This window comes from Heliangelus exortis, chromosome 8, assembly GCF_036169615.1.
Source record: "Heliangelus exortis chromosome 8, bHelExo1.hap1, whole genome shotgun sequence".
Lineage (NCBI taxonomy): Eukaryota > Metazoa > Chordata > Aves > Apodiformes > Trochilidae > Heliangelus > Heliangelus exortis.
Window position 1 is genome coordinate 884,688 of NC_092429.1, and position 20,819 is coordinate 905,506.

At 45.0% G+C, this 20,819-nt stretch overlaps 2 protein-coding genes and 1 long non-coding RNA gene across 8 annotated transcripts in view; 2 read left to right on the forward strand and 1 right to left on the reverse strand.

The window, feature by feature from the left end:
- Positions 1–375: 375 nt before the first annotated feature.
- Positions 376–12,263, forward strand: LRRC40 (leucine rich repeat containing 40). The gene is made up of 15 exons (XM_071749862.1): positions 376–692; positions 1,062–1,243; positions 1,734–1,807; positions 2,195–2,324; positions 2,740–2,863; positions 3,280–3,422; positions 4,515–4,687; positions 4,870–4,960; positions 5,710–5,755; positions 7,004–7,112; positions 7,552–7,659; positions 8,814–8,924; positions 10,196–10,273; positions 10,584–10,769; positions 11,575–12,263. The coding sequence occupies exons 1-15, from the start codon at positions 542–544 to the stop codon at positions 11,678–11,680; spliced, it is 1,812 nt and encodes a 603-aa protein (XP_071605963.1). The 5' UTR covers positions 376–541; the 3' UTR covers positions 11,681–12,263.
- Positions 12,264–13,409: 1,146 nt separating this feature from the next.
- LRRC7 (leucine rich repeat containing 7) overlaps positions 13,410–20,819 on the reverse strand; it is a 143,070-nt gene continuing 135,660 nt past the window's right edge. For 3 of the 6 annotated variants that reach the window (XM_071749854.1, XM_071749850.1, XM_071749849.1), the window contains 2 exons: positions 20,552–20,626; positions 13,486–18,751 (listed from right to left, as the gene is read on the reverse strand). In XM_071749854.1, coding sequence (XP_071605955.1) covers positions 18,644–18,751; positions 20,552–20,626 — 183 coding nt within the window. In that variant the 3' untranslated portion in view covers positions 13,486–18,643. Of the gene's footprint in view, positions 18,752–20,551; positions 20,627–20,819 lie in introns of all 6 variants that reach the window. The other 3 variants (XM_071749853.1, XM_071749851.1, XM_071749852.1) reach the window with 2 other exon arrangements.
- Positions 15,047–20,819, forward strand: part of LOC139798808 (uncharacterized) — a 43,139-nt gene continuing 37,366 nt past the window's right edge. The window contains exons 1-2 of the long non-coding RNA XR_011726986.1: positions 15,047–15,175; positions 19,051–19,166. This is a non-coding gene — a long non-coding RNA (uncharacterized lncRNA). The remainder of the gene's footprint in view (positions 15,176–19,050; positions 19,167–20,819) is intronic.

Sequence of the window (20,819 nt, forward strand, 5' to 3'; positions counted from 1 at the left end):
AGGGTGGATAGTAAGGATGTGAAGTGAGAGCTGCCTAAGGTGGAGTGTGTGACTGCAGCCAATTTGTGGCCGAGTCCCCTTTTTAATAATTATTACGGATTTTGTGTCCTCCGTGGTGTGGCTGCAGTTCCCAGCCTTGCTTTGCCCACAGGCTGCGGTGCGGCTTTCCCCCCGTGCCCGATTGCTCCTCAGGCCAGCGCTGCTCGAGGGACAGGACTTCTTCCTCCTCCTCCCACTTGCTGGAGGCATTTATGGCCAAAATTGCCCTCTGGGGGAGATTTTCGGGGGTCGGCCCTCCCCGGGCTGGTGAGGAGGGTTTGCGGGCCGGTCCCGCTGCCCTGCCCAGGCACCATTTCACCGCGCTCGCTCCCAGCCCGCAGCGCCGGACGGGAAATGGCGGCGGGCAGAGCAGGGCCGGGTGGCCGCACCGAGCCCTCCCCGGGGCCTCCTCGGGCCGGCGGCTGCGACTCCGCCTGAGGGGCTCGGCCTGGCCCCGCCTGCTCGGGGGGGAGCGGGGCGGTGCCGGCTCCGGCTGCGGAGGATGGCGGCGGCGCGGAGGGCTCGGGCGGGAGATCCCCGCGCCGGGTTCAGGCAGGCGGCGGTGGATGCGGGCCCCGCCATCCCGCAAGGGCTGATCCGGGGGGCTCGGAAGAGCGGACACTTAAACCTGTCGGGACGGAACCTGAGCGAGGGTGTGAGCGGGGAGGCGGCCCAGCTGCCGGGCGGTGGGCCTGGGGCGGGGAAGGAGAGAGGGAAGGGTGAAGGGTTTGATCCCAGGAACCCCCAGGCCAGGCGACTGGCGCTGGGTTTGTGGGGGCCTGGTGTTCCTTTGTGCCTGGGGTTTGTGCTTGGCAGGGCAGGGAGCCACAGGGATTTATGTTTCCTGCCTTCTCTTTGCCGTTCAAGCTTGTTCTGGGCTGTTACTGGTGAATTTCATTGTAGTCTACTCTAGCAGACCAGTTGACTATATGTTTGCATGTGTTGAAAAGCACTAAGTCCATGGAAGCTTGAGAGTAAATATCAGAATTGTTTCTCTGGTTCCTGTATGTTTGTGTACGTAGTGCCTCAACATGTGTGGCGGATCAATTTGGATACACCCGAGGAGGCTCATCAGAACCTCTCCTTTGGGGCTGCGGATCGCTGGTGGGAGCAAACGGATCTGACCAAGCTGATCCTCGCCTCAAACAAACTGCAGTGCCTGTCAGAGGATGTCCAGCTTCTGCCTGCACTCACCCTTCTGGATGTAAGTGCAGTGATCCCATCGTGGTAGGACTCTACTCCTGGATGGGAGGTGGGAAAACGTGGTGTTAGAAGCTGGTTTTCCATTTCCCTGAAGTGGTGGGTGTGTAGAATTGGCACTGGTGTGTCCTCAGGAGAAAGGAAAGGTGGTTACAGATCACTGGTAGTGTGCCAGTTTGCATGCTGGTAGTAGGCACTGTTCTCTAGAAAGATGCAGGAAGTTTTATTATGGACACTGAAGGAAGAGCAAGTACTGGATGCAGCTGGCTGTCCTGCAGCCCTCAGCTCCTGCATAGCTCATTTCTTAGCGTTTACTATCAGTTCAGTGGAATTCTGACAGATCTGCTGGTGCTGGCACTGAGGCATGTACATAGCTGTTATTTTATACCAAATTGTTGGGTGTATTTGGTTAGCTTGATCTGATTCTGGGGTAGGGAAAGAAAACCTAGGAGGTAGAAATGAGTAGCTGTAGTCTAAAAAACTGTATTTTCCAGGTGCATGATAATCAGCTGACATCACTTCCATCTGCTTTAGGACAGTTGGAAAATCTGCAGAAACTTGATGTCAGGTAAGCACAAACATGGCACAAACATGAGAAATATTGCAGCCACTTCCACAGTGTGAAATACCAAATTTTCTTTCAGCAAGTTACTTTCAGCTTTTTAACTAGAGAATATTAGTAGATGGAGAATTTTTAAGTTTTGGATCAAAATTGATGGTCTTAGGTTTGTTTAAATTATTTTTGCTGATAAAGTTGCAGTCTTGTCTTGTGGTGGAAGCATTTTGAATACTCACACAAAAGCAACACCAGTGTGTGTGGCTGAGATAATCCTGCTGGTACACGTGTTGCAACTGGTTTGGATAGCACCAGAGGGAACAGAAGTGCTCTTTGTGCAGGTCAGTTCTCAAAAACGCTTACGTGTTTTCCCCTTTGTCTTCCGTGTTCTAATCCCAGCCACAACAAGCTGACCAGTATCCCTGAGGAGCTGCTGCAGTTGTCACACCTGAGGAGCCTCCTTCTTCACCACAACCAGCTGAGTCACTTGCCAGATGGATTCGGACAACTTGTCCATTTGGAGGAATTAGTAAATTACAACTTTTTTTCTTAAAAAAAATCCTTGTTTGTACAGAAAGGCTGATTAGCCCATTTTCGGCTCATTAAAAACCCATAGCTCGGGTGGCAGAGCTTTGTGAATATTCTACTGACTTCTGTAGGTTGTCAGTTATTACAGGGTGGGGTTTTGGGTTTTGTTGTCATTGTCTGAAACCAAGTTTTGCTCTTGGGTTGCCAAGTGTTCTAAGAAAACTGAAATCCCTTGTGATCTGCTGGCTGTGGGAAACTCGTGTCTTCCATGCACATTTCTAGCAGGGAGATCCTGAAGAAGGCAGCCATCTAATTTTAATGTTCTGCCCATAATTAACTTCACAGTAGCAGTGCTCGTGGGATATTTTAAATGTTGCTGTTTCTAAGATCTCTCTCTTTCCTTTCTTCATCCTCAGGATGTGTCCAACAACCAGCTCACAGACATTCCAACAAGTTTTGCTTTGCTCATTAACTTAGTGCGACTCAATTTGTCTTGCAACCAACTCAGAAACCTGCCTGCAGATATCAGTGCCATGAAAAGTGAGTGGTTTTCCTCAGATTATGAGATGCTGTGCAGTCAGCTCTGTGGTTATGTTTGGTTAAATGGAGTACATATTATTCAAGATTTTAAAAATATAGTCTGAGAGAGTTGCTGTACTCTCAAGAGTATTAGTTCAGAGTTAATTAAAAGTCTCAGCTACAGCTACTCTGTATCAAACTTGAGGCCCCTTATGGTTCATATTTCTTAATAAATGGGACACTGAGTGATAAAAAAAGTGTGAGGATTTGTATTCTTCTGGTGAGAAGTTGTTTTTTGGAAATTTTGATACTAAAGGATATGATTTCTCCCAAAATTGCTATGTTTATTTTAAAGGCCAAAATACTTATGTCTCTGTATAGAAATGGTCTTATTTTCTCTTATTTTCTGTTTGCCACTTGCACCCTTACTTTTATAGGCTTAAGACAACTGGATTGTACTAAAAACTACCTGGAAACTGTACCTTCTAAATTAGCAACTATGGCAGCTTTGGAACAACTTTATCTGAGAAAAAATAAATTGCGTTCCTTACCAGAATTTCCCTCGTGCAAGTTACTGAAGGTGAGGTTTGAAATGCTTGGTGTACTGTAACTGTATGGGCTGTCAACTTTTGAAATAACAGCTGTTACTTTATACAATAATTTTATGAATTGCTGTGATCAAAAGTTGACAATTCTTTGTGTAGATCTTAATTTAATATATCCCCATTTTCAGTTACTCTTCCTGTCCATATTGGTCACTCAGTCTTAAGGTCATCTGGGAGACAAACTTGCATCAGTACTTTTCAGATGGAGAAAATAAAATAAATGTATAGAAGAGGAATGACTGAAAAACTAGACCTAGTATTGCCTGCAACAGTTATTTTTTATCTTTAAGAACATTTTCCAACATAAAAGTACTTCGCTCATTTTAATTTTTTCTGTTCAAGGAAAGTATGCCTTTTTTTCATTTTTAGTGTAGTCAGATCTTCCAAGTATTTTGTAGCCTTAGGTCCTGATACATTTAAAACTGAAAATCACCTGTTTCAGCTCATCAGAAATTTGTTACTAAACTAATAGAAAACCAATTGGACTGATTGAGTACCTGTGTCACTGTGTTGTTCCAATGACCAAATCTATCAAAGAATGCAAATAGCTTCTTAGTTGTGCATAACTCTGAACTCAGCAGTTAGAATCCCAAGCTTTAGCCTTTTCTAACAAAATCTGTGTTGATACGTGAAGGTCAGTGACTTAGTGTGTCCCACAGCCATGTGTACACTTTTTTTGGTCTAAAGTTTTTCCATTGAGTTTTTCCATTGTAAATTAACATTTCCAATAGGAAGATGGAGAGCTCTCAACTTCCTGTAACTTGGAATGTAAGAAATTTTTTGAGTTAAGAACTCGTTGACAAGTTTCTGTGAGGAAAGTTGTCCCTAGCTAGGAAATGGAACTCAAAGCTGAGGGTTCTGTGATGGTTTCAGAAAAGCCAATTGACACTCACGTCTCTGGATCTGTGGGGGCTTTGATGTTTTGTCTGCAGATGAAAGAGAACTGAGATCTGTATTTTCTTCACATCTTTGTATGTTTGTGCTGATGTCAAGATTTAGGAGATTAGTAGGTTACAAAAGTAATTCTACTCCAGTCACATAATTGTGGGTGGCCTTTGTTTCTGTAGGAATTACATGCTGGTGAAAATCAGATTGAAACACTGAATGCAGAGAACCTGAAGCATCTGAATTCCCTCTCTGTCTTGGAACTCAGAGACAACAAGATAAAATCAGTTCCTGATGAAATTGCAGTGCTTCAGAAGCTGGAACGACTTGACCTGGCCAACAATGACATCAGTAGGTAATACTGAACACCCTGTTACAGCTGTGGTGAGGCACAGCTCAGCACAGCTGTGACAGCTAACTCTGTATTTTGCTTTAGAAACAATCTAAATAATCTGTTAGCTCTTTAGAGCTTCACAATAGTGGGCTGCTAGCAAACAAGTGCAAATTTTTCAGAAATGAGTTTGTTTCCCTTTGCAGGTTGCCTTACACATTGGGGAACCTCCCTCACTTGAAATTCCTGGCATTAGAGGGAAATCCTTTGAGGACCATCCGAAGGGACCTGCTGGAGGTGAGCACCAGGGACAAGAGGTGAAGTCTGGTTGTGTCCCACGTGTGTGTGTGTGGTCTCTCAGTTGTGTGTCAGGTACTTGTCAGCCAGAATGAGAAGTGTTGGTTCCTATTCGGGGCTCCAGGTCACTCCCTGGTTTTAGAGCATCAAGGAGAAGCATGTAAAATTGTAAGGAAAACACAAAATAGGTGGGCTGGATGGGATTGTGCTTGGTTACTCATAGATTATGCAGATAGTAACTGTTTGACCAGTAGCAATTGCTACAAAAATTTGAAAGCCAAATCACTGGAGAGTCCAAGTGTTAAAAGCCTGTGCAAATTATTGTAAACTGCAGTGTTTTTCCCAGAGTTTATAATTTTGGACACAAAAAGTGAGCAGAACAGTCAGCTTCCTTGACAAATTTTAAATTTCTTCTCCAAACATAACTGTTTCAAAGAGAAGCTTAAGTTTATTTGAACATTTTTTTCCTTGTTCTTGGAACTGGATAACTAGATAAAAGCTAAAAACGTGGAGCCTGAGGTCGTGATGTGGGATTGGAAATTTTCAACTGGAATAAACAAGCACAGTGGTAAATAAACAAGTTCACAAACTGCTGCAAACGGGGTTTTTCTACAGGAAGCATCGGGTGGCATTTCTAGGCAGCAGCACTGGGGGCTCCACCTGCCTGATTGGGTCTGTCCATGGTCAGACAGCTTTAGAAACACTGGCTGACAAATGCTCACTGGATTTTTGGTTTGTTTGTTTTAAAGAAAGGCACCCAGGAACTTCTGAAATACCTAAGAAGCAGAATCCAAGGTATGTTGTTCTGTTGCATTGCAAAGAAAAATCATCTCAGGTATTTTCCCCTGGTCCCTCTCTGTGTTTCAAAAAAGATCTCCAGCTTTAACAGCTTCATCTGGCTTCATCTTTCTGAATTCAAAAACATAAAGTAGGCAAAATGACCAAGTCTGCTGGTGATGTTAAGTATCATATGGACATGATGATGCTGCAATTAAATGGCAAAAAACATGTGTTGGATCCTTAGTTTAGGAGGGGGCATGCTAATACAGGCAAGCAATTTTTATTGAAAATGGTGTGTGTGAATTTTCCTTTTAAAGGGAAATGGGTTTTCTCCCCATCTGCCAGAGGATGGCAGCATGAATTAGGTTACTGCAGTGTAGAAAAATTGCTTCAAGATGTCAGGTTCCATGCACATCTGACTCAGTATTAACTTGACAAAAATTAATTGGCTGCTGGAGTTCATGCTCACAAGCTTATCTGGTGAACTATAATAGATAATAGAATTGTGGATAATAAAATTAGCTAATGTCTTGCATGCACAGCAATGCTTCCTCTGTCACAGCATTCAAGTAGGAGCTAAACCAGTAGCAGTTCTGTTTCTGGAGAGCTTTACACTGGAAAAAGTCCGTTTTAATTTTTTTTTTTTTTTTTTTTTTTTGAGGTTGTTTTCATCCTTTTTCCCTTTCTTAATATCAGGATAACCAGTAGTGGTTAGACAGGTGTCAGTAGGCTTTTATTTATGATTGCTGCCAAGTTTCTATAGAGTTTTTTTTCAGTTTCTTGTACTGCAAGTTGGATTTATCAGATGTTTGCACTTCCAGCTAAGCTTCAGCCTCTTGAGATGTCTGAGAATCCCCAGGGTGTGATGCCACACCTCAGTGTGCAGAGCAAGGCTGTAGGTCTGCATCTCTGAAACATTCCAAGTGGCCTTGCAACACCAGTAGCTTTTTCATGTGGGTTGCAAATGGTACTCAAAAGCAACTGTACAGAGGAGGGTGTGATGGAAGAAACCAGAAAGCCAGAAACCCAGTGTTACAGAAAACCCTTCCTAGAAAATTCAGACAGGTTAAATGTATTTGATCTGGAATACAGGAAGAGTTACCCAGGGTGTGCTGAGAGGTGACTGAGGGCACTGACTCTCCCCGTGTCACTCAGAACAGCTCCTCTGCCTCTTTCCCTGTGTTTGAGAGGTGACTGAGGGCACTGACTCTCCCCGTGTCACTCAGAACAGCTCCTCTGCCTCTTTCCCTGTGTCCTCTCCAGGTGATGGAGCCAGCCCCAGTGGAGAGCCTCCTGCCACAGCCATGACCCTTCCCAGCGAGGCCCGGATCAACATGCACGCCATAACAGCACTGAAACTGCTGGACTACAGGTCTGTGCTTTGAAATGCTGCCTGTTTATAGAGTTGTCAGAACACCTGACAGTTTGGGTTGTTTTTTTTTAAATCCCCTTTGTGGTACCTACCAAACTCTCTGCACAACCTGCTGTATTTGTCCAATTCCCACTTCAGTTTGTGTGCTCAGGAGCTGTGCAGCCTCCCCAGGGTTGTGGAGGCAGGGACACAGCTCAGCTCTTACCCGTTTATCTCGGGCAAGGTGAGGGTGCTGGTGTGGAACAGTTGTCACCCAGCTGCTGTGCAGCATGGTTGGCAGCTTTCTGATTAACAGTCCTCCAGGGGCTTCAGATTGTAGATATTTATGTATCTATTTGACTATTCATCTTCTTCTGAAAGAAGAAGGAAACAGCTTATTAATAAACAGGAAATGATTAACTTGTTGGTGTTGCTCAGCTGAATGCTTCTCCTTGTTCAGTGAGAAACAGGCAGCTGTGATTCCTGATGAGATGTTTGATGCAGTCAGAAGCCATCCTGTCACCACTCTCAACTTCAGCAAAAACCAGCTGAATCAAGTTCCTCCAAGGTATTTCTGTGGAAATCTTCCTCTGTTCATTACTTTCTTAGCTACTCTTGTTCCTCAGCATCTCATGTGCTTCCTCATCAAGTGTATGTGTGGCTTCACCACTTAATAGTTCATGTTTGGGCTTTTTTTTGTTTTTTAAATGGAAACTTGAACTATTTCCATGCCTCTTTTCTTGATGGGTTTGTGTCCTGTCATGTAGCATTTGATATTATGGTACTTGTTACTTCATCCAGTCAAGAAAAAGCTGTCTGGTGAGACAAATGGGGACAAGTGGTCTTTTTGTGTAAGGAGGAAGGTTACAGCATCTCTGGTAGCCTGCCCCCCAAAATTATGAAAGCTGATTTTTAAGAATGCCACCACATTCCTGGGGTTCACCTCTTTCCATTCTCGGATCCAAGGGTGCTGAACATCTGACCTTCAGCACACAGAACTTGAAGAGGTGTTATTTTTCTCAGAGGAAAGAAAAACCTCTCTTTTTCAGTATAGTTTGTAGGAAAGCAATGCAGTGAGGTAATGCTTGTGCCTCCCATGCCTTGCACTGGATTGGAGGCTGCTGCATTGCCTGGGGAGGAAGGTGTAGGTGTGCAGCTGCTAGGTGCCAGGGAATTCAGGGGCAACCCACATAGCAGAGATGAGTATTTTCTAACTTAATTACCTTTCATTTTTAGGGCTGATACAGAGCTTCTGTTCTCAGAATTCAATACTAATTTTTTGATCTTTTAAACATCTCACATCAGAGCATGTTAATATATTCTTTTCCAAGAAGCAGCAAATCTGCCTTCCTGAAATTTGGTAATGCAAATCAGAAAGAAAAGATGTAAATAAAATAAGAACCTCTGTTTTTTGTGGCTGCTAAAGAAGGTGGGTAGAGTCACCTGTGCCACAGGGTCTGAAATACCTCTGGGCTGCATTTGAGGGAGCAGGCTTCTGCAGCAGAATTTGTCTTTGTCTGTACACCAAGTGTGAGAGTCCAGACAGGCAGGTGTCACAGGAGAGGTGTCCATTATTGTCCCTCCACAGGATTGCTTCCACAGAGTCAAGAAACAAAGTGTCCTTGATTTATAGAATAAAACAGTTGTTTTTTTCAGTAACTTGGAAAACAAGAGTGCAAACCTGAGCTTACATAACAGAAGTATTTTCCTATTGGGTTTCAGGATTGTGGAGCTGAAAGACTCAGTCTGTGATGTCAGCCTTGGCTTCAATAAAATCTCATCTCTCTCCTCGGAGCTTTGCATGCTCCATAAATTGACACATTTGGATGTCAGGTTTGTGGAGGGTGTTGGGCTTCCTTTCTGGGTAACTTATTTTCATGCCTTTTCCAAGCAGCCATCTGTTCCAGTGGAATGGCAGGAGGACTGAAATAATTTTTCATTTCCCCAAATGCCTCCGTGGCAGTTGAATGACCAGCAGGTCTGAAATAGCAAGTGGCCCAGATTCAGCTGTGATTAAAGAAAAACAGAAAAAAAACAAGTGGGCAAGCTCTGAGACTTGCTGTGATGAAAGGTCTTACCTCAGTCAGGAAAAGCTCTCAGAGATGTTGCTATTTAAGAACAGCCCTCAAAAGAAACCCAAGAGCTCCTGGAGGATAGCTGGGAAGTAGGACAGTGCAGGTACAAACCTGCTGTGCTGCCTGCCACCAGAGCTGCCTGGGGGTGTTTTATTTGCAGTAGGCAGAGGGGCACTGTCCTGCCACCTTTTCTGACTTCTGAAAAATGCTCCATGCATTTGGTTGGACATCAGGACCAGCTTGCTGGCAGCTCTCTGTGCTGTTTCACAGAGTGAAAAGTAGCAAAGCCCAGTTGCAGGGAGAGGTTTTTGCTTTAGGTTGGTTTAAAATAACCTTCCTGGGGTGTGAGATGGTGAAGTAACCTCTTTGTGCAAGGATAAAGGAAGCCGTGGGCACAAACAGACACACAGGAGGGGCCCTCTGCACATCAGATAACACTTCTTCAGTGTGAGGGTGACTGAGTGCTGGCACAGGGTGCCCAGGGAGGTGGTGAAGGTGCTCTAGGGGTTGGGCCAGGTGAGCTCCAGAGGTCCCTGCCCACCTCAGCCATCCTGTGACTCTGACACACGGGCTGCTGATGGAGGCTGAAGAGAGCAGAAATGGATGACAGTATGAGGATGATGAGGGTAAGGCTTAGTAACTCAATCATGAAGAGTTTAGGCCTCAGTCTGGGCATCTGGTTTAGAGTCCTCCTGCTGGTTGACTTTGGCACCAAGATCCTGGCATTTCCATCAGCTTCCTCTGAACCCCCTGAGCTGAATTGCCTGGTGGGGCTGGGGGATGCTCTGAAACCCTGGTGGCTCTTTAGGGGGCAGACTTGTAAATCTCCCCCCTGCAGAAATGGGAACACAAACCTGGCTTGTGCTAGCAGGCAGCTGTACCTGAGCATGGCCTTGGCCCAGTGAGGGTTGGTTAGTTGGTTAGACAGCACGTTAGCACTGGTGAATAGGTGTGTTCTGTCTCTGGATTCTTAACTGAACCTCTGCAGAAGTTGCTGATTGTTGTTTTGTCTTCTTTTTGGTAACACAGAAATAATTTTTTGACATCACTACCCGAGGAAATGGAGTCACTGACAAGACTGCAAATAATAAATCTTTCTTTTAATAGGTGAGCAACTACTTAGATTTCTGTATATTTTTTAAATCCAGTAACAAGAACTGGGCTGAATTCAGTGTGATTTTCCTCTGGGGGAGGCGTGAGGAGGCCCTTGGCCAGCAAGCTGTCAGCCTAAAGCCGATAAAGTGGAGCGACTGCTCTGCACGACACGTGGTGTATTTTAGGAACTTTCTGCCACTGAGGTTTTGGGGAGGGACAGCAGCAACCGGTTAAAAACATTAAACAGTCTTGTTCACAACATATCTAAAAATGGATTCTAACGGGACCACAATATTGGTTTGCCTCCTGTTTCTTCTTGAAGGTTTAAGTTGTTTCCCAGCGTCCTTTATCGCATCCTGGCACTGGAGACCATCCTGCTCAGTAACAATCAGGTTGGGTCCATAGACCCTCTGCAGCTAAAGAAGATGGACAATCTTGGGACACTGGACCTTCAGAACAATGACCTCCTTCAGGTGCCACCAGAACTTGGAAACTGTGAAAATCTGAGGTGTGTTTTTGAAGTGGTGGCCTGTTTTGTAAGATTATATTCTGCCTGATTGCTTCAGGGCATGTTTTGTTTGAGGAAAAAATACTGATATGTGCTTATGGGTGTCAGTGCACTAGCAGGGTCTTGCTCACTGTTTATAAGCAGCTCATTTCCTTCCTTATTTCATAAATATTGGGGGAGATTAAAAAAATAACTGGAAAGTTTATGTTGCTTTGTGTAAATCTCATCTTAGAGCTGAAGTCTGTCACCCTGTGTCTCTACAGCCCAGGTGGGTGAGCTGCAGCACTGCCTCTCACTTCATGTGCACAGCTCCTGCCCTGCCTCACACCGGAGCCAGTGTCCTGACAGTGTCCCCTTGAAAGACACTCCCCAGGGGGAACCTCAAAAATACAGAATAAAACATCATCTCCTGGTGAACCCCCCCCCCCCCAGAATGTCCTGTGAACCAAAATGAGTGGTTAACCAAAATGGCGGCTAAGCCAGAGAAGGTGGAGGGTTGTGATTTCACTTGGTTTTTCCCTTTTGTTGTGCCAGTTCTCTATTTCTACAAGGTCTTTTTCTCACTCTTCCTTGTGGCAAGTTCTTGCTGAAAAAGTATTGTAATAATACTTATAGTAATAATAATATAACATACATTAAAATTCAGGTGTCTCCAAAGAAGCTAAGTTGGTGTGAGCTAAGGAAGCAGAAATTAACATTCTTGTAGTAGAACAGAAGAGGGATTGCTTATGAAGTCAAAATGATTGAGGAATCCAGGTGCAGTGTATGAAATGTAACAAGGAACCCAAAATCTCTGTTTTCCTAGGACACTCCTGCTGGAGGGAAACCCGTTCCGCACACCTCGCGCAGCCGTTCTGGCCAAGGGCACAGCTGCAGTGCTGGAGTACCTGAGGAGCAGAATTCCTGCCTGAGGGCAGCCTGGGGAGGCAAAGTACAACCCCGGTGTCACCCTGCTGTCCCTGGTGTCACCCTGTCCCTCCTGTGCCACCACCTTCCTCCTCTCTCCTCCCCTGGGTGGTCCCTGCCCCGTGCCACAGAGCGTTGGTAACACTGGTTGTAGTTTGCACGTTAAGAACAAACTCACCTATGGAATGTTTTCCCCTGAGGTTGCATGTCTGGAGAGTGCATTTTAAAATTCCACAAGACATGTTTACATTTTTTGTAATAAAGAGCACCCCTGGAAGCTGCCTTCAGCAAGGGTGATGATGGGTTTGTTTGTTTTTTTTTTTTCTACAGTTAAGCTAATTTTTTTAAAAAATAGTGTCAGCCTCAAAGTATTTGAGCAAAAGGCAGCAGTGAACACATGGCTTGCATTTGATGGTCTCCTGTAAGATGTTTCCTCTCTCCACTGCTGCCTCCAACATGTCTGTCTGGGATAGAATACTGGAGCCCTTGAGCTGGGGGGAGGTGGCTCCTGGGCTGCTCGTGTCTCACGTGGAAGTAAGAGAAGTGTGGTTGGTAGATGCAATGAATCAATAAATGGTTCCTGCTGGATGTGTGGTTTGGGTTTCTTTAAGCAGGGTCTGTAGGTGGGTTTTCTAGCTGGTAACACATAGATGCTTCTGGGTTTTTATTTAAACTTCCACAGCCTGAGAGTGATCTTCCCAGCCCTGCCCTGTCCTCTGCTGCCAGCAAACACAAGGTGATGCTGTCCCAGGGTACAACAGCTGCTTCTGACTGCAGAGCTCTTCTTTGGGTACCAGCTAAAATGAAAGTAAAAAAGCTTCCAAATAGAAGACATCCTGGCTAAGCTTTAGGAACAGATATACCTCACTCTCCTGCTCAGGAGGGCACATGTTTGGAATTTCTGTGGTGTTTGTAAGGAGAAAAACATGTCATGAAAGCATTGCCCTTCACCTGCCCTTCCTGTAACACAGCAGAATTTACTACAGGTCAAGGCTAAACTTCCCAGGTTCTGAATGTGCCCAGAATTAACATCAGATGCATTTCCTCATCCTCAGGGCCTCTGAATTCTCCAGCACCTTGCAGCAAGAGGGAGGCTGAGCAGGGACCCTGACCCCACCAGAGAGGAACAGAGCTGCCCACACCCGAGACCTGGTACTGACCTGCTCTGGGGAGAGCCTGGGGGGTGAGGAGGGGGCTGGGGAGGGGTGAGGCATTTACCCCATACCTGGGGGGTGAGGAGGGGGCTGGGGAAGGAGTGAGGCATTTACCCCATACCTGGGGTGGTGAGAAGGGGGCTGGGGAAGGAGTGAGGCATTTACCCCATACCTGGGGGGTGAGAAGGGGGCTGGGGAGGGGTGAGGCATTTCCCCCTATACCTGGGGGTGGTGAGAAGGGGGCTGGGGAGGGGTGAGGCATTTACCCCATACCTGGGGTGGTGAGAAGGGGGCTGGGGAAGGAGTGAGGCATTTACCCCATACCTGGGGTGGTGAGGAGGGGGCTGGGGAGGGGTGAGGCATTTACCCCATACCTGGGGGGTGAGGAGGGGGCTGGGGAAGGAGTGAGGCATTTACCCCATACCTGGGGGGTGAGGAGGGGGTGAGGCATTTCGTGGCACCTGACATCTGCACCTCTGACAGCTGTGTCCAAACCAGGCCCCTCACTGCCTGAGCCTCCTGGAGCAGCCTCTGTGGCAGCCTCAGCTCCTCGCCAGCAGTAAAAGATGACAGAAGTGAATTACAATAAGGTGACGTTTTTATTATTTATACAATAAAGATACCTTTTTTTTTTTTTTTAATGTTATTCAAAACACTTCTCTTTTTTAAATACTGAAAAAGTTGGGTACACCAAAGCCGAAAAATGGCTCTGCTATACACTGCACAGCATTGGTTTAGTCCCTGTATTTGTTGTATGTACAGAAGCCTCTGCAAAATGCATCCTAAACACAATATGCACCTTATGGGGAAGTGTCATACATGGGAGGAAACTGGGAGGATACAACCTGCGTGTGCAAATTAACTAACAAGAGAATTGATTGCACTCAATCAATAGATTTAAAATAGATTTTTTTTTTTTAAGTACCTTTTTGCACATAAAATGAAGCAGCTTTCAAGTTCAGTAAGTCTTTATACTGCAAAAACCATTAAGTACATTCACAACCTATGTTAATAAAGTAGTAAATATTTCTTCATTCAGCTTTATTTACATTAATACTGTAATTAAACTGAAAAGAACAGTTATTTGTAATATAGCAATCTTTTAACACATACAAAAATGACCATTTTTCTGTATATAATTTAAGCTCAAAATCACAATTATCTCAAAATATTAATTACAATACAGCCATCTCCATCATAGTTAAACATGTCTTTTTTTTTTTTTTTAACATTTTTTTTTTTATATAAAATGGTAAAATTTTTTTTTAATAAAGTAAGATGTTGGTTCTGAACTGGGTACAGTACTCACGAGTAGAAAAAACCGAAGGGATGATCGCGTGTGTCCTGCCGGGGTGGGGGCGGAGCCACGCGTGTCAGCAAAGAGACAGAGAAGGCCCCGAACGGCAGAGATGAAGCCTCTTGTGCTGCAGGGCTGTGGCTGGGGTGCTGCTGCAGAAAGTGCCTCTCAAGGGCTGTGGCAATTCTTACACCATGAAATCATGGCATTGGCTTCCAGAATATTCGCTGGAAATTGGCCAGGAAGAGGATTGGCAAAAAAAAACTTTTTCTTTTTCTTTTTTTGTTACTTTTTTTTTTTGGAGAAACCGTTTAAACTACAATTTGGCTTTTGACATTTGCTCATCCATGCCCAGCTGGGGGTGCCAGGCTGTGCTGCACACGTGGCTTGCTGCCCACACAGACCCAAACCCAAGGTGTTTCAAAACCAAACCAACCAAATGAACTAAAAAAAAAAACAAACAAAACAAAAATCCCAAACAAACCAAAACCACCAATTAATTCATATCCTATCCAAACTACTGGCCTGAAAGTTGTATCATGATGCTGTGTTCCACTCACACTGTGGCAAGAGTTGGGAAATGAAACAAATCCCAGGGCTGAGTGCCTGCAAATGGGCTCGTGCTGAAAATTAAATGTGTGAAGGCAGCAGAAGGGGAAGCACTGGGGTGGGGGGTACTCACTGAACCCAGGGGCAGGGAGCTCACGCTGCAGATATATCTAAAATAAAAAAACTTCCTCTGCTTTAGGAATTCTGGATGTCAAACCCCCTGTGCTGTCAAACAAATGCCTGTGAGGGCATGTGGGCCATGGCCACCTGTGTCACCTCCTGGCTGTGTTTTGCAGGGCTGTCCTGGCTGGGTGGGAGAGGAGAGAGCACTTCAGGGACACCCAGAAGCCCCCGTGCATCCAGGAGGTTCAGGCAGCACCCACCCAGCTCTGACCCTCCTCCTGATCCTGGGAATAACCCCCCGAGATCCAGCCACCCCCCTACTGACCCCTGCATCTGCTCTGCAGACCTCATCCTGCACCTGAGCAGCTTTGGCACAGGTGGGTTTTCTCTTACTGCTCTCTGCAGTTACTGTTGCATACATCTCTGCTCAGATACATACATATATACACACACAGCTATAAATAAGCAGGCTTTGATTGCATAAGGTTCATAATTCAATGCTATTTTACAGACCAAGGAACATCTTTACATTCAAAGTGCTTTCTAGCAACGGCAAACCAAGATCCTGAACATTTCAGCCTGTAATTTTGAGTTGTTTTTTTGGCTCCTTGGTATTCTATACCATGCATGATTCCACTTTTCAGGTGTGCCACTAGGAGCTAAAGGTATGGCTAGCACAGCAAGTTTGCCAGGGTCATAGAATCATGGAATCCTTAAGGCTGGAAAAGGCCTCTGAGATCACCAAATCCAACTGTCAGCCCAACCCCACCAGCCAACCAAAACCCTGTCCTCAAGTGCCACCTCCCCAGGGTTTCTCAGCACCTCCAGGGATGGTGACCCCAGCACTGCCCTGGGCACCCTGTTCCCATGCCTCACCACTCTCCTGCAGTAAGGAAATTGTTCCTGATATCCAACCTCAGCCTCCCCTGGCACAACTTGAGGCTGTTTCCTCTCCTCCCATCACTGTCACACCCTGTGTCCCCCTCAGGAGGGAACTGCCACAAAACAGAGAAGAAGACATGGACATGTTAAAAATAGCTTGGAAATCATCAAACCAGGTTTGAAGCTGATAAATGGTCACTTATGAACAACTGGCTTCTAAAAACCAGGGCTTATCAACACCCAGATGAAACCTGTAAGCTGGGAAAATGGGAAAATGATGAAGACTGGAGCATCCTGCAAGGCATTCTGAGGGCTGCTATTAATTTCCTTCCCAAAATAAGAAAAGCTGTTAAAAAAGCAGTTTGGAAGTAGCTTGTTTTTTTTTTTTTTTTTTTTTTCCCCATTTCTCTTATCCCCCACAGCCCACTGGAGATGTGCTTTGGAGCTCGTAAACTCCTCAGCACATGAAAAGCACCCGAGCACCAAACACAGCATTATTAACAAGCACTGAAGCTCACTTGTTTCTTGGGTTTGTTTTTGGTTGTTTTTTTTCCAGTTTGATGTTTTCTGTATGAAAAAAACAAAGGCAGCTCCACAGAGGAGTTTAGGCCATAAATGACTACTAAGGGACCTAGTTCCCATGCAACATAATTACCAGCTACGTAGGTGCCTGCAACTTTCTGAACACGATGTTGAGTAAACCCTTATTTCTTTAAGTAGAGGGTGATGAGGATTTAAAAAAATGGAAATTTTAGCTTCTGAAATGCCATAAGTGCTGGAAAAGTTTTAGGTGGACTTTGCCAGAGCTGGTGTGATCTGAGGGCTCTTTATGAAATTACATCCATGTGATGGAAAACTACAAGCTGAAAAAAACCTGAGCAAGTAATGATGCAAAATGAAATCAGATGATTATTTAAATTTCAAATTTATGGTCTGAATATCATTTAAAAAAAATAATATTAAACTTGTAAATTTTAGTATTAGCCTCAGGTACAGCTCCCTGTGGCACCTGGTGGCATGATGCCCCCCTGGTGGTGCAGAAGCTCTTCCAGCAGGAATGTTTGCATGGATAAAGTAAAATTCATGTGCTGTGGGAAGCTGCAAGGGCAGCTCGGAGGTCATGTTTCAGTAATCTTTATGCTAATAAATTTAATCCTTCCTGTTGACTGAGGAGAAAAAGGGAGAAGCAAACCACAAGAGACCAGGAGCTCCGTGACCCTTTCCAGATGATTGCTGAAGAGACCTCCAGGGCACAGTTGCCCTCAGCCTCCCAGCAGCTGCCATGCAGTTAAAAAAAACATGGAAAAAGGAAAAAAGAAACAAAATCCCAGCCATTCAAAAGCTGGTGTTTCATTGTAAGATGAGGGGACAGAGCCTGCTGTACTAATTGGTAATTCTGTATGGGGTACTTCATACAGGTTTCCCATCAGCCCACCCTCTCCCAGCACCTCTCCAGAGCATCCTCTGGGCAGCAGTCCCAGGACAGCTCAGGGCAGGGTCACCTCCTGTCTCATTACCTTGGTCAGTGAGTGCTGGATGGGCAGAGAGGCAGAGCCTGAGGCTCCTGCAAGCAGACAAGTGAAACCTTCCTGGCCGTGCCCGAGTGCCACAGCTATGTCCTCCAACTTGGGGTTTTTTTGGAGTGTTGGGGTGTTGCTAATCCAGCTGGAGAAGGTGGGAGTGAGCCTGCACCCCCAGAGCAGGTTCTGCTCTCCCTGCAGCCCATTGCCACCAGTCAGAAGAAACTGGATCCCCTAAAAACATCTGGTGGGAGGTTTGTGATGTTTCCCCACCTTGCTCTCAGTGCCAAACACAAGGGACACCTGCAAAGCTGAGCCAAGAGCAGGGTTACAAAGATCCATGCTGCCAGCAGTCCCTGGTGGGAACAGCACCAGGACTTCTACCTGAAGGGTTCTGGAGCTGCCTGCTGCAGGGGGAAAGCTCCTCCCAGGCTGGCTGGGTGTCACCTGCTGCTCCACCACCTCTGGGATTAAATCTGCTGCTGTTCAGGGACAGGAGCCTCCAGCTGTCCCCAGGCTGAAGGGAATGCAGCAAGCAGGGGTTGGCCCAGCCTGGCCAGAGGGGAAAGCCAGAGCAGTGTGAGACCAAGAGAAGAGGGAGTGGAAGGAAAGGGCCTATAATTTTAAATTACAAAGTTAAATAATAAAATTAGCAGCAACAAAAGAAGTTTTCCTGCCACCCATCACAACCTTCTTCCCTTGATGAACCATCTACCTGCCTGAACTGGCTGCTTGGCTCTTTAGAGTCTCCACATGGGATCAGCTAAAGCCTCCAACAAACAGGAAGTTACCAGTTCCCCTGTGGGCTCTCTGTATCCAGGTCCCAGAGATGAATTTATGAAGTACCTCACCCTGTATAGTGACATTCTGACTGATTTATATGGAGCCAGCTATACACACTGCATATGTACAGGTATTTTCATAAGGCATATAATATCTTTGCATTGAAAATAAATGAACATTATTAAATTTAATTTAATATATACTTTCAGGTGTTTATGAAAATATTTCTTCTCTATATTTTTGTATGTGACATGATAGAAATATTTCATGGGAAGTACAGGTTTATATATTTCATCTTTATAAAGGCATATACAACTTTGAGGCAGTGTTTCTGATGGACAGCAGAATTCCTAAAGAATTTGTATGTGCTTCTGTGTTCTGAAATCATATGAAACTGACTTTAAGAAGTAACTCGATTAAAAAAACGCACCAATGCACAGCCAGAGGCTGACAATTAAAACTAATACATAGCCACATGAACAATATATTTATATCGTTAATATATTTTTTCCAAGATGATTGGTACTAACATAGAGTATTATACATTTGGCACTACCTTTGCCATTGGTCCAGCAATTGGCAAAAAAATTTGTTTCCTATGTATAAATCTGTTTGAACATTAGGTCTGCCTAGACATATTTACTATTTATAAAAAAATATTCAGACAGTAAGCTCACGTTGAATAACTAGGTCTACTGTGTTCTGGAAACTCTTCAGTAGTAACACAGCCTTCTCGTGTTCCATATGTACAAAACTGTGTCCATTGGCCTGCAACACAAACACAGGGAGAAGAGAAACCAAGTGAGGCTCTACGTAGTGTCTTCATTTGGGGGGAGCAAAGGGATAGAGGAAAATTAAAAACAAGGCTAAAATAAATACTGATAATCACCTCATGATTCCCACCCCCCAGGAGTCTGACTGCACCACTGAGAGAACTTTTCTCTCCTCCCCCATGGGAGAGATACTGCACCCCCTGCTTCACGCAGGGGCTGGACTAGATTGACCCCCAGGGGCCCTTCCCAACTTGAAATTATTCTGGGACTCTGATATTCCATTATTTTCTGCAGGAACAAGAGCTCTGGGATGTAAGACTGCTGCCTGCCCAGGAGGCCCTGCTGGGATGCAGACGTCCAGCACGTGCAGAAAGAGAACCACTCACCCAAGAACCTGCCCTGGTGCTCAGGTAACCTGCCCGTGCCTCTTACCACACTCTTTGCTGATGTTTGAGAAGGAAAATACCTTTCATCACAGTTATGTTTTTTTCTCTGTTAGTCTCTTCATGAGATTAATGACCACCCTTAGCTTGCCACAGAATAAATCAACACAAGGTGACTGGTATTATACATGGGCAGGAGTAATTGCAAGTAAAAGGGAACTTCCTGCCAGAGGAGATAAAATTCTGTACTGGCAGTGACAAAGGAGAAACTCTGCTGAGATTGAGCCTCAGTCCTACCAGGGTGACTGAGAGTGCAGAGTCAAACAAACTTCACCAACATAAGTGATGAAGAAATTAAGAAAGTGAAATCTGTTACCAAAAAAAAATGCAGCAGTACCTCAAATGTGATGATACATAGAAAGGTAAAGGCTGCTCTTTTAAGAACACACATGGAAACAGGAGAAATCCCAGCTCCAGGTGGCCTGTGCCCATCAGGAGAAACCATTTGCCATGACAACAGCCATAAAATGCAGGTCCAAGCAACCCTCTGTGCTGAAGGCACACGAGGTGCCCACACATTCAGTGTGAATGGCTTTAAAAACTGTTACAAACCTTTCAGACAATTACCATGGCTCTCCTTCCTCAAAAGTAACACTATTTTCTGCCAGTGGTAACAAATTTTAATGAAAAAAAGAAACAACTTTGTAGGACATGGCAGAAAGCCCTTTTCTACCTGGACAGCTGTTATTTTGTGTGAATAAGGAGTTTTGGTAAGGTATGTTCAGAAATTGCCTCTCTTTATATTTAAAATATTCTGGAATACAGAAAATCTTTATGGCATAACCAAAAAACAAACCCAAAGCTGAGGTTTCACTATGAATTTCACAGCTCCTTCCACAGCCCAGCAGTGGATCCTTTTTCATGCAAGTACATTAAAAAATGCTGAAACAGCAAAAGGGAGGCAAAAACATTGCAAAATGTTACAATTCTGCCAAAAAAGCAGGACTATAAAGCTCCTTATAAAAATGTTGCATCAGCTGCAAAATGAAAATTATAGAGGTGTCTTGTTTTGTTGTGCAGTTGTGCTCGTGAACCCCTTCCAGAGCTCCTTTCTCCCTGCCCCTCCTTTGCTGCTGGTGTGGAAAAGCTGGATGTGATGTCAGGATTAGTTTGATTTTTCAGTTTAAATTCTGTCACCTGGCTCTGCCCCTGGGGTGCAGGGGACCTGAGGGACATCCTCAGTTTGTTCCCAGGTGGCTTCATTCCTTCCCCCCCAGGACCAGCCTTACTGTAACATTCTCAGGAATCACTATTAAAGCATTAAGATAGCAAAGTAACTGCCAACTGCTACTGAAAACAAGGTCCCTGCAAGATGCAAAGGTGCAGTTCCAAAGCAGGTCAACCCCCCATACCTGGAGGATCTTGTCACCAGGCTGGAGCAGGCTGGAGGCTGGTCCATCAGGCTGAACCCTAGTAACAAAGATACCCTATAAGTCAGAAGTAACAGAGGTTAGGATGCTGTCACCAAGAACTACTGCCCAAAATACAGGTGTCAGCCTAACCCCTGTCTGGGGAGTTTAGATATTCTGGCAATAGTCTAAACACACCACTTTTTAAAAACATCTGTTTGTCATCAAACAGCAGCAGGGGTTTGTCCCTTCAGCAGGTGATTGCCTGACA